The 12,846-nt window shown below is 45.6% G+C and overlaps 1 protein-coding gene across 1 annotated transcript; it reads right to left on the reverse strand.

The window, feature by feature from the left end:
• Positions 1-10,191: 10,191 nt before the first annotated feature.
• Positions 10,192-12,154, reverse strand: LOC141288760 (zona pellucida sperm-binding protein 3-like). Its single transcript, XM_073820929.1, has 8 exons — positions 11,642-12,154; positions 11,340-11,458; positions 11,158-11,261; positions 10,911-11,088; positions 10,654-10,771; positions 10,494-10,576; positions 10,344-10,429; positions 10,192-10,271 (listed from the first exon to the last, which is right to left on the reverse strand). The coding sequence occupies exons 1-8, from the start codon at positions 12,152-12,154 to the stop codon at positions 10,192-10,194; spliced, it is 1,281 nt and encodes a 426-aa protein (XP_073677030.1).
• Positions 12,155-12,846: the final 692 nt, after the last annotated feature.

Consider the following 12,846-nt stretch of genomic DNA (forward strand, 5'->3'; position numbering starts at 1 on the left):
CCTAACAAACTTGGAATCAATGCCACAATACTCACCAGTGCTTGACTTTGCCTTTTATACAGCTTTGAATTAGGATGGCTCCTCCCCTTTCAGCTTAATTGATTACACTTGATTCTCCTCCGGACCTGGAGAATTTATCTATTAGCAAATGAGAAAAAACAAACTGGAAACGAGAACAGGTTTAACAAATTTATTGAAAACCAGAAGTCTTTCATTGCTCTTGAACCATTAGGGGACCAAGTGAGGCTTTGCACCTGGAAAAGCAAACACCTAGGTCCAGTACAGCACTTGAAGCATCAAAAGCAAATTTTGAAAGCAGCTATCTACCACTATCAGGACCATGTTGAGTCACAATGACCACAAACCTGCTGGTTCCCATCAGCTGCAAACCATCTGCAATGAGACACAAATTAAACACTGCGCATTCAAAACTATGTCTTAAAATTGCATAAACATACCTATTGGCAAAAGAACATGACTTGTGTCCAGCATCACTAGGTTTAGAAACAATAGTGGCCTTTAAAAGACAGATGTAGATATGCAAGAGGTTCCACAGATTATTAACTTCTAATTCTTGTAGTACAAACACAATGACTGTACCCTTCCTGGAACATGAACGGCACCCATCCATGGGTTTGAGGCATGAAGCGGGAAATGGAAGACGTAGACTTGGCACCCGCAAAGCACCTGAAAGAACTTAATGTGAGCTTGAGCATTAAGTCACTAGATGTACTCCCAATTCTCAGTGACAACATTGGTCCTAAAGAGTCAAAGTCAACTTTATTGTCAATTCTGCCACATGTACAGGACATACAGAGAATTGAAATTGCGTTACTCTCAGACCTATGGTGCAGACATTAAATACAAACAGTAACATTAAATACAAACAGTAACATTAAATACAGTGAAAAAATACGAATAAGTACAAATAAACATATAATGTATAAAAATGAAAAATACAATATACAAGTAAGGGCACATGGTAGAGAGTGCAAACCATGTAAACAATATAGTGCAACAGCTTGTGTGTAAAAATGTAAAAGTGTCAGAGCAGTCTTGTAACAGTCTTATGAGTAGTGTGAGGTAGTTGGCAGACCAATGCTGCGCAAAGTGACTGGTGCAGGTCAGTGTGTGTGTGTCAGTTCAGAAAGTTTGTGGGGCAGAAAAGGGGAGTGAGGGGAGTGGGGGCAGAGCAGGGAGAGAGTTGAGTTTCCTGACAGCCTGAAGGATGAAGCTGTCCTTCAGACTGCTGGTCCTGGCCTGGAGACTTTGCAGTCTCCTCCCTGATGGCAGCAGGCTGAAGAAGCTTTGCATTGGGTGGGTGGGATCAGCTGCTATGCTGAGGGCTATTTTGGTGAGACGTGTGCTGTAGATGTCTTGGAATGTGGGGAGAGGTACACTAATGATCCTCTCAGCTGCTCTGACTATGCGTTGGAGAGTTTTTTGGCAGGATGGATTGCAGGCTCCAAACCACACAGTGATGCAGGTCGACAGGATGCTCTCGATGGTTCCTCGGTAGAATGTGTACATGATGGGGGCTGGTGCTCTAGCTCTTCTTAGTTTGCGGAGAAAGTGGAGACGTTGCTGTGCTTTCTTGGCCAGTGCAGTGGTGTTGTTTGTGCAGGAGAGATCCTCAGTGATGTGCACACCCAGGAACTTGGTGCTGCTCACTCTCTTCACAGATGCACCGTTGATGGTCAGAGGAGCATGCTGAGTGTGCGCTCTCCTGAAGTCAACAAAAATCTCCTTAGTCTTCTCCACATTCAGAGAGAGATTGTTGTCTCCGCACCACGTGGCCATGCGGCTCACCTCACTTCTGTAGTTTGTCTCATCCCTGTTGCTAATGAGACCCACCACAGTTGTGTCATCCGCAAACTTAATGAAGAGGTTGGAGCTGTGTGACGGTGTGCAGTCGTGGGTCAGCAGAATGAAGAGGAGGGGGCACAGCACACATCCCTGAGGGGCCCCCCGTGTTAAGAATGGTGCTAGATGTGTTACTGCCGACCCGTACTGCTTGTGGTCTTCCTGAACGATGGAATGGATAGCGGGTTTGTGTGGACTAGCCGCTAGCCTAGCTCGGATACCTCCACGCTTACCCCTCTTCTGCTTCCTCTCACACCGCTTGAGGTGCCTTCATTGTGGGCGAGGTGCGGGAGTGGGGGTCGGTGATTGAATAGGCCTCTGGAGCAGATACAGATCATTCAGCTCTTCAGCGTCCACAGAGTTCAACTTAAAAACTTTGTTTCTGCTGATGTCGAGCAAAAATGTTCAGCTATAAACGCGCTTAAGGGCAGATAAACGTGACGAAGACAAAAAACAATGCGACTTACAGGACGAAAAACATGAAAACACTGTTTGGTCGGGAGAGAGAGAGAGAAGCCGCTGCGTGTGCACGCGCCACCATTTTCATTCACAATTTTCAGCCACAGTCCTGCAGAATATTGCCCCAGTTTTGAAACTTAACCATCCTGTAGATTTCCAGTAAAGCTTAGAGCTTTATTAGCTTGTTCAAGTGTTTGATTACAGTTGGAGCAAGACTCTGCAGGACTGAGGTTGGCCACGCCTGTTCTAGTCACTTGAAGTGATTAAAAACTCAAGAACAGCACCTTCATGGAAGCAAGGGTTTAGATCTTGCCAGTGATTATCAGTACCAGGTTGGTTACAAAGAGCAAATCTTTAGCCACTTGATGCTACAGAGTTGACTTCAAAAGATAACATGGCAAGAGAAGAGCTAGTAATTGAACTCAAATGAGTCACTTAGAGTTGGTACAAACTTAAGAAACTCCACCTTTCCCACCAAATTGTCAATGAAATGTTGGAGCAACTCAAACTTTAGAGCATCATACTGTGGTTGTCAACCAGGAAGCCTACTTTATGCAATCCTTTATAAACTGGAGTTCACATAAGGTCGGTCTTTAGGGTTAAGTCAGTCAACTTCCCCATTCCTCCCGATTAAATTGTCACAACACCCCACTTATTCAGAGGTGCTTTTTTTACACCTCTGGTTTGAAAAACTTTCTGAAAACGGGCGTTTTTAACTGGGGGTAAGGGGTGGGGTAGAGTGTGGAGACAAGGCAGAGACTGCATTAAAGGGGGAGTGACAAAAAGTGAATGAATTCTGCTAATTTGCACACCAACAATGTAAACACACACATTTTGGCAAGATGGACAGCGACACCGAGAGAAAAAAAATTCAAATGTATTTGCAACGAATGGTAGTTTCTCTGCTTCCTAAACTTGTACATAAACATAAAACCATTAATTTACTGACATATAATCACTATAAACTTAAAACAGACATATTGGGGTTTCATGAAGACACACACGATACAAAATATTTTACCTTATTGATTTAATGACATTTGAATAAGTAGAATATAACATAACATTAGCATTCAGTCATGATGAAATGTGTAAACAGAACAAATTATGCGATACTTTGCAAGTAGTAGACTGGTAGACTATCATTTGATAATAGCACTCAAAGAAACAAAGCAGAGGACACATTTACTAAATGGCTAGTATAACAGACATGTAAATGGACATGTTAAAGGTCACATTGTTAAAAGTATCTAAGTGGTTAAACATTCAGCACAATAAGACTGTCATCAATCTTAATTGCCATTCCAAATGTTTATTTTAAATAGTATTTATAACTACACATATAGATATAAATATAGGCTATGGTTGAAATAAAAAAAAAACTTTACATAAATAGCAAGGATTCTGCATTTTTGTGAACATCAGCTGGCTCTTCTACTCCATTGTCAATGATTTGAGGCGAGAAGTGTGCATTGCTACAGCCTCAAATTTTTCAGGTCTTGTGAACAGTGTACACAAGTGTTCCGGAATGTGCACTTTCTTGAGCTCGTCCTGAAACTGCTTCGGCTCCTCTAACACAGTCAAAAAGAACCTCCAGTAATCGATCCACATACCCTGCAGAATGAAAAGAACATGACATTAAGAACAAAAACTATTTTGTAATTGCATATAGTCAATGCTGCTAAATTGCATACCATATGTAGGCCTCGTCTTAATTGGCCTCACTGTGCATTCTCCCTTTTTGTAACGAGGATACGGCTTGTGCCATCTTAGCTGTCCAGTAGCAGTTGTTGCTTGTTCTCTTGCACTGTATTCATTGTAGTGCATGGCTGAGAGTTGTGATCTAAGGTGAGAATGTATGCAGTAACAGTGTGAATCACTTGATACTTTACAAACGACCAAGCTTATTTTCTCAATGATGCATTAATTGACTAAATTTGTTACATAAAGGACTTGCAAATAAAAACATACCTGCACAACATCCCGACAAAACAAAATGCTACACTCTTTGGTGCAAACCGAATGAGCAGACTGCGGAATGACTCAAGAGAGGAAGTCTGGTGATGCTCACTTAGATTTTCTAAGTCCCTAAGCAGTCTTGGAGCCAGGATTATGTCACAGAGCTTCTCACAAGCAGCAGTACCTAGTGGAAAAATAATCGTGAACTTACATCAACAGACAACAAAAGATACTTAAGGGAAAGAAGTGTACAATAATAGAAGTGAAATGCAATCATTGAATAATAAAAAAAAATGGTATGTATACGTAAAGAAAAAAATATCTGTATTTCAATATTTATTCTCACTTGGTTTTAGCCACTGCCGTGTTTGGTCTCCAACAAGTGGTTCATGGAGGCATTGGGGAAATTGCCCATCATGCTCATGAATGTTCTGCACATGATTTGCAACGGATTTCTACTTGGCCACAATTTCACAGCCTCTATAGCTCCACACCAATATAGATGGTTGACGATGCTCTTTTTCCAAGCACCAACTTCTCTGCAACTCTTAGCTATATGGTCAATTTTCTTGGCCACACCTAAGGAATACAGTTATTTTTTTAAAACAAATAAGACAACTGACAGTTATGCCACATGTTAATACTGAAATATTTATATACTATTTCTTTTATCTTGGTCATATTGTACATTGTAAAACACACCTTTTGCCATGTGCCATGCATCAAACTTGTGCACAACACCTGGTCTGCTGTCCTTGAGAAACTTTATGACAGATGGATGCCTATCTGTGACAAGTATTTGAGCATGGACCCCTCTCTCCTCCAGTTGTTTTAGACATCGTTCCAAGCCCTCCTTTTCCCATGCGCTGACTGTTCCCAACATCATTGCTCTAAAAACATAATTGTTTCATTTTAAACTGCTTGGATAAATAATGCTACACATATCAATGTTCACAATTAAATTAAACATATACACACATACTTGAATGAGCTGGATGTCCATTACCCTATTTGCTTTTAGGTCCATCATTGTGTACGTACCAAATTTAGCACTGTGCCCTGTAAAAATGAATCTCAGGAAAACTACTATATTATGGTGTAAATAGAGTGAAAACTGCATTATATAAATTCAGTTTATTACACATATCATGTGTCAGCTCTCTTGTCTCCCCCAGAACGATGTGCCCATTGTTGACTGGTTCCGAAATTGCAGTACTTTGCTGCATCTGCCACAGCCAGTTGATTGTAGGGAAGAGTAAAGTTCATTGGTACTTAAAGGTTGTTTGGCTAATTCCCATGATATGAAATGCCTTTGTCACAGGGAGTCAGACTGAGACGTGCGGATCCATTTGCAGCATTTATTTAGAATCGTCAACAGGCCAGAATAATCACCAGAAAACAGGAACAACGTAGGTAATCCGGGGAAACAGTTCAATAGACAGGCAATGGTCGCAATGGCAGGAAGCAGGAATCGTCAACGGGGTATACAGTCCAGAGTCATACACAGATAATCCAACACAGAGAGAAACGCTTAGAATAACGACCATATGGAACGATAAGACTTCGCAAGGTGGCTGTGTGTGTGAGTGGCTTAAATGCATGTGGGTAAATGATAAACAGGTGTATGCAGCAATCAGTTCAGTGGAAAACGAGGAGCAGCTGTGTGCAGTGATTGGTGCAGTGGCTTATGGGGTTTGCAGTCCAGAATGTGTGTGCTAGAGTTCATGACGAGATAGACCAGATACGTGACAGAGCCCCTCCCCAAGGAGCGGCTTCCAGACGCTCTAACCACATAATACAACCTGGAGGGTGGTGGAGCGGAGGCGGAACAGGGGGAGGGATGGAGGGCCAGGTCCATGTAGGGGTACTGGAACCACGAACTGAGGCGGAGCCGACGGAGGGAGAAGCCATGGCGGAGGAAGGGTTGGCTCCTGCATGGGGCCGACCGACGGAGGTGGAGCCCGAGGCGGAACCGGAGAGTCGATGGTCCTAGGTGACACCGAGGATCCGGAGGGCCAAGGCGGAGCCCAAGGCTCTGGCGACCCCGGCGGAGATGGAGGTCCGGAGGTACGCAGCGAAGCCGGAGTGACAGAGGATCGAGGCTGTGCCCACGGGAGGGAGGAGGTCCACAGAGCCGGCAGGATGGAGTGACGAGGCGCAGCCGGAGGAGTAGAGTCCAGAGGCGAAGGTGGGGCGACGACTGACCGGGGCGGAGCCGGAGAGACGATGGAGCCTGGAGGAGCTGGTGGGCCGACGGCCGACAACGGAGACGAGGGAGCACAGAGCCGGGGTGGAGCCGCAGGGTCGGAGGGCCGAGGTGGAGTCCAGGACTCTGAGACTGGAGGTGATGGTGAGGGGTCCTTCAGTCTGGACACCGATGGAGACTGGCAGTCCCACGGCAAGTCCTCTGCACCGAAGGTGGGATGTGGGTGAGCAGAGGGACTGTCAGGAGACAGAGGTGGCAGGACTGGAGCAGCAGGGAGGGTGGGTGGGAATCCACACAGTCCATGCATGGCCTCCGTGACCAGAACCGGGGAGACAGAAATCTCAGGACGACTGGATGGAACCAGTGGAGGCTCTGGAAGGCTGGGCGGAACCAGCGGAGGCTCTGGAAGGCTGGGCGGGACCAGCAGAGACTCTGGAAGGCCGGGCGGGACCAGCGGAGACTCTGGAAGGCCGGGCAGGACCAGCGGAGACTCTGGAAGGCCGGGCGGAACCAGCGGAGACTCTGGAAGGCCGGGCGGGACCAGCGGAGACTCTGGAAGGCTGGGCGGGACCAGCGGAGACTCTGGAAGGCTGGGCGGGACCAGCGGAGACTCTGGAAGGCCGGGCGGGACCAGCGGAGTCTCTGGAAGACTGGGCGGAACCAGCGGAGGCTCTGGAAGGCTGGGCGGAACCAGCGGAGGCTCTGGAAGACTGGGCTGAACCAGCGGAGGCTCTGGAAGACTGGGCTGAACCAGCGGAGGCTCTGGAAGGCTGGGCTGAACCAGCGGAGTCTCTGGAAGGCTGTCTTGAGGAGCGGGCTCTGGACGACGCTCTTGTGAAGCGGGCTCTGGACGACGCTCTTGTGAAGCGGGCTCTGGACGACGCTCTTGAGGAGTGGGCTCTGGACGACGCTCTTGAGGAGCGGGCTCTGGAGAACTGGACGACCCCAGCGGAGATTCAGGAGGGCTGGGCGTCTCCAGCGGAGACTCTGGAAGAGCAGGCTCTGAGCGAGCGGTCACTGGAGGGTGCTCTGGTGGCGCAGTCACTGGAGGGCGCTCTGGCGGCGCAGTCACTGGAGGGCGCTCAGACTGTGCGGTCGTGTTTTGGCTTGACTCAGGATATGAGGTCGCTGCTTTGGCAGGTGCTGACCGTAAGAGACCGACTGTTCGTGCTGACAGTAGTGGTGGGTCCTCTAGGCTGGACGTGAATCTTTGCCAAGCCGTGGTGAAATGTGGGTGTTGTGATTCTGGGCTAGTGGCCATCTTGTGAACAGGCTCGGGAGGGGCGGCCATCTTATGCTGTGGCTCTGAGCTGGAACTTACTGTGGGAAGATGGTTCTCTTCCACAATTCCCACAGTAAAAGGAGAGCCACACAACAAAAGAGCAAGATCTATATAATATTGCAGAGTCCAGCCAGGTTCACACATTGGCATGAGGGAAGCCAATGGCTCTAAGAGTCCTCCCCGAAAGAAAATCATCAGGCACTGCTCCTCCATAGTCGACTGATTAGCTAATTCGATGAAGTCCATAGCATACTCCTCAATAGTCCGCTCATCCTGCTTGAGACGCATGATCTGTACAGTGGGGTTCGTGCTGGAACCGGATGACACCATACTCGCTGCTGGATCCTTGTAGTGGCGAAGTCTTCTGTCACAGAGAGGGTCAGAGACTTGCGGATCCAATTGCAGCATTTATTGAGAAATGTCGACAGGCAGGAGTAATCACCAGAAAACAGGAACAACGTAGGTAATCCGGGAAACAGTTCAATAGACAGGCAATGGTCGCAATGGCAGGAAGCAGGAATCGTCAACGGGGTATACAGTCCAGAGTCATACACAGATAATCCAACACAGAGAGAAACGCTTAGAATAACGACCATATGGAACGATAAGACTTCGCAAGGTGGCTGTGTGTGTGAGTGGCTTAAATGCATGTGGGTAAATGATAAACAGGTGTATGCAGCAATCAGTTCAGTGGGAAACGAGGAGCAGCTGTGTGCAGTGATTGGTGCAGTGGCTTATGGGGTTTGCAGTCCAGAATGTGTGTGCTAGAGTTCATGACGAGATAGACCAGATACGTGACAGCCTTCATGAACTGGACACAAAAGAACAATCAGTCATACTTCTATTGGCAGAGAGGCTTCATCAGTGTAGAAAAATGGAAGTGTCTTACCTTGTCCACTTGCAAAAAGGAAGCTCCAATAAAAAGTATTGCTGCAGCAAGCTGAACATTACCAACTGGCAAATTTGTTACATACGCCTGACTTGTCCAAGTGTAGTGACGTTCACAATGTGTGCAAACTTGAATCACACACACACACACACACACACACACACGTGTTCCCACAGTCTTTGTTTACAGCACAATTTCTGGTGCAGACAGGACACTTTATGAAGAAAACCTCAAGCTCTTCACAAACAATGAACTTCCTCATTTGATAATGTGAAACTTCAGTCACTGTGCTAAAATAGAAGATAGGCAAAAGAATGAGAATTAAACAGTGTCAGAGTGCAATGTGTATTAATGACTCAGCAGATTGAAATTATCAGTATTAAGTAAATCAGAAGGTACATAAAATTAAGCCACCTCATCATAGGCACTGATTTGTCACATCTGGGTGAAAAGTGTCGTCATCTTTAGCCTTACTTTTAGGCCTTTTTACAGGCGTTGAAAAAGCTAGAGGGCCATCCTCAAATGAAGTATTCAACATAATATTACTGCAGCCAACATGTTTAGTATGTTGCTTCATTTGAGTGCCTAATGATAAGACATTTTTACGATTCATTCGTTAACATCTGATAACTATGGGTTGACAAATTAATAAATTGAAGATTTATTCTTACTCTTGCTTCTTCGTTCTGGCTTCCTAGCGTGCTGTGTTGATACATGCTGCTTGACAGGTAAATCATCAAGTGTTTGGCATGACGCATCTTTTGTGAGCACGTCTGAGTCAGGGGCGCCGCTAAGGGGGTAAGTTAGGACGATTCCAAGGGCCCATGCCCTTTAGGGGCCCCCAGAGATCTGCTTTGGTGTGGGCCCCAAACTCATTTTGTCATAGGGCCCAAAATTGCGAACGAACATGCGTCCAGAAGACAACTGCAATTGTTTTACGAACATTTAGCAACACTGTACCAAGTAGTGCAAAAAGACAAATTACTACACGCACATTTAAAATACTTAAACTTTGAGCATGCCTAAATCATAAAAACGGAGGGTTGTTCACGATAACATGAGATGTGCAAATCAAACACCATTTTTGTGCAGATGGCAGAATCGAATTGAACTGGCACCTTTCTTCAAATGATCCACACACACACGTCTCATCACAGGGAAACGAAAACTGACAATGAAGAAGGGCACAAACCATGTCTCTGAAACAGCAAGCCAGCTAACGTAAACAAGTGACACTTTCCAATGCATAAATACTGTGATAGCTCACACAAAGCATGGTGCAGAGATTGGATTAGACGAGTCCTTTGTCATGTATAACATTACACTGCTCATTAATAATGCTTAAAAGGGGCAGTCAAGCCAATGTAGAGTGGTACTATACAAGCCAAGCAGCCAATGAGCACAAAACAAATTAGGGTCTGTGACCCTTTAAAACCTCAAGTACTAAGAGTGCCAGTTTACCCATAAGGACAACACATTTAAGTCAAAAAAAAAAAAAAAAAACCAGAAGCAAGAATAGGTTTCTTAAAAAGTTTATTGAAAACCAGTTGAAGTTTTGCGACGCTCTTGAACCATTAGGGGACCAAGTGAGGCCTTGCCTTCCCACTGAACATCTAGAAAAGCAAACACCTAGGTCAAATACAGCACTTAAAGCATCAAAAGCAACTTTGAAAGCAGCTACCTACCACTGAAAGCAGCAGTTCCACTATCAGGACCACATGTTGAGTCACAACAACCGCAAACCTGGTGGTTTCCATCAGCTGCAAACCATCTGCAATGAGACACAAGTTAGACACTGCACCTTAAACTAAAAGGTCTTAAATGCATAAACATACCCATTGGCAAAGGAACATGACTTGTGTCCAGCATCACTTGGTACAGCAGCAATAGTGGCCTTCAAGAGACAGGTTATATAGATCTGCAAGAGACACAATTAGGTCAAACCCAAAGCAGCAGGAAAAACTCAAATTAACTCTTGATGCTCGTAGTACATACAGAATAACTATTTCCCCCCTGGAACATGAATGCCTCCAGCTGGAACTGGACCTTGTCATACTGGGTTTGAGGCATGAACCGGGAGCTGGAAGACGTAGCCTTGGCATCCACAAAGCACCTTAAAACAACATCAACCTCAGCTACAAAGATTGACTCAAGGAGGTCAACTACAGAACCAAGCATTGAGACCTTACCCATCATTGTCGGGTGATGACAGCAGTTACAATGAGCAACTCAATACCAAGAGTTCAACTTACCCATGATTATCAATGAAAGCATATCTCGGAAGGGAGTTCACATCAGGTACTTGGGTAGCCACACAGCTGTCCACAAACACACGCAGAGGCACATGATTGTACACCTTCACAGACGCCTCAATATTGAAGACATGACCCAAGAAGTAATAGTTTGAAGGCCTCTCATAGGACCAGTCGTCTGCAAGAACAACAGAGTTCAGGCAAAGCCACATGCACAAGGCCAAAGGTCCAAAGAAACTGCACCTACCCAACATGATCTTCAAGGAGAAGAGCAAGACATCTTCACCAACCTCTTTTGAGGCATAAGGAACCCAAGTTGGAACCAAGGCATCGCTGCTTACATTATGAAGCCTGCAGTTCAATACACAATTAATTGATCTTACAGTTGCAACAAGGCAAGAGGCAACAGTCACTTAAAGGGTCACTTACCTTTGATAGTGGCATTGAACGCCAACAATCACGCCATCGGCACGGGTAATTGGAGTGCCAGCAAGTGCCTCGGGAGCGTAGGTAAGAGAGAACGTGTAGACAAGCTCATCCTCAGTTACCTGTAAGAGAAGGAAGTTGTTACCAAGAGCATTCAACTCAGCCATGCTCTTGAGGTTATGCCACAGAATACTCATTTTGGGTTCCAAGGAACCTTTCAGTGAACAGTTCTTAAAGAACCAAGCTCAGAGTGAAGAAATCTACACTTAAGGGTTTAATGGACATTCAGAGTCACAAGTTCTTACCATCAGCACACTGTTGCAGTTCTGTAGTTCATACTCAAAGAAGAAGAGCACCCTAGATCCTGGAACCTGACCGACAACAGAACACCCTCCCAAAGACAAACCAGATGGCTGGATGAGGTGACCATTGCTAAACAAGTCCTGCTGTACCTCCACATAAACACTACTCTCACTGCATTGAACAGCTACGCTACTGGGAGTCACGGGTTGCCTGATCTGGAAATCCACTGCCAACTCACTCTGAACCTCTGGAACAACTGGAAACCTCCAATCCAGAGGCTTGACTGGACCCTGCATCAGCTGCTTCTCCTGAACTCCAAAAGGACTCTGCAAGGCAGAGGTCATTCCCATAGGGTTCCAGAGTCCTCGAGGAGAAACAGCAGGACCTCCGGAAGCCAGATGTGATTCTGAGCTCATGCTCCTTGGACTTTGACGGTACTTCAAACTTCCCTGTGCATTGCTCAGATCAAATACAACAATCACAGCCAGCACTAACACACCTTGCAGAAATGCCATCCTAACAAACTTGGAATCAATGCCACACTACTCACCAGTGCTTGACTTTGCCTTTTATACAGCTTTGAATTAGGATGGCTCCTCCCCTTTCAGCTTAATTGATTACACTTGATTCTCCTCCGGACCTGGAGAATTTATCTATTAGCAAATGAGAAAAAACAAACTGGAAACGAGAACAGGTTTAACAAATTTATTGAAAACCAGAAGTCTTTCATTGCTCTTGAACCATTAGGGGACCAAGTGAGGCTTTGCACCTGGAAAAGCAAACACCTAGGTCCAGTACAGCACTTGAAGCATCAAAAGCAAATTTTGAAAGCAGCTATCTACCACTATCAGGACCATGTTGAGTCACAATGACCACAAACCTGCTGGTTCCCATCAGCTGCAAACCATCTGCAATGAGACACAAATTAAACACTGCGCATTCAAAACTATGTCTTAAAATTGCATAAACATACCTATTGGCAAAAGAACATGACTTGTGTCCAGCATCACTAGGTTTAGAAACAATAGTGGCCTTTAAAAGACAGATGTAGATATGCAAGAGGTTCCACAGATTATTAACTTCTAATTCTTGTAGTACAAACACAATGACTGTACCCTTCCTGGAACATGAACGGCACCCATCCATGGGTTTGAGGCATGAAGCGGGAAATGGAAGACGTAGACTTGGCACCCGCAAAGCACCTGAA

The sequence above is a fragment of the Garra rufa genome, chromosome 16, assembly GCF_049309525.1.
Source record: "Garra rufa chromosome 16, GarRuf1.0, whole genome shotgun sequence".
NCBI classification, from domain to species: domain Eukaryota; kingdom Metazoa; phylum Chordata; class Actinopteri; order Cypriniformes; family Cyprinidae; genus Garra; species Garra rufa.

What these genes read in the sequence shown, in the direction of transcription:
- LOC141288760 (XM_073820929.1), bottom strand. Translation starts at nt 12,154, where the DNA reads ATGGCATTTCTGCAAGGTGTGTTAGTGCTGGCTGTGATTGTTGTATTT. An exon ending in GTTCAATGCCACTATCAAAG is followed by an intron (nt 11,262 to 11,339) that starts GTAAGTGACCCT and finishes ATTGAACTGCAG; the next exon opens with GCTTCATAATGTAAGCAGCG. An exon ending in TCATGTTCCTTTGCCAATGG is followed by an intron (nt 10,430 to 10,493) that starts GTATGTTTATGC and finishes GTCTCATTGCAG; the next exon opens with ATGGTTTGCAGCTGATGGAA.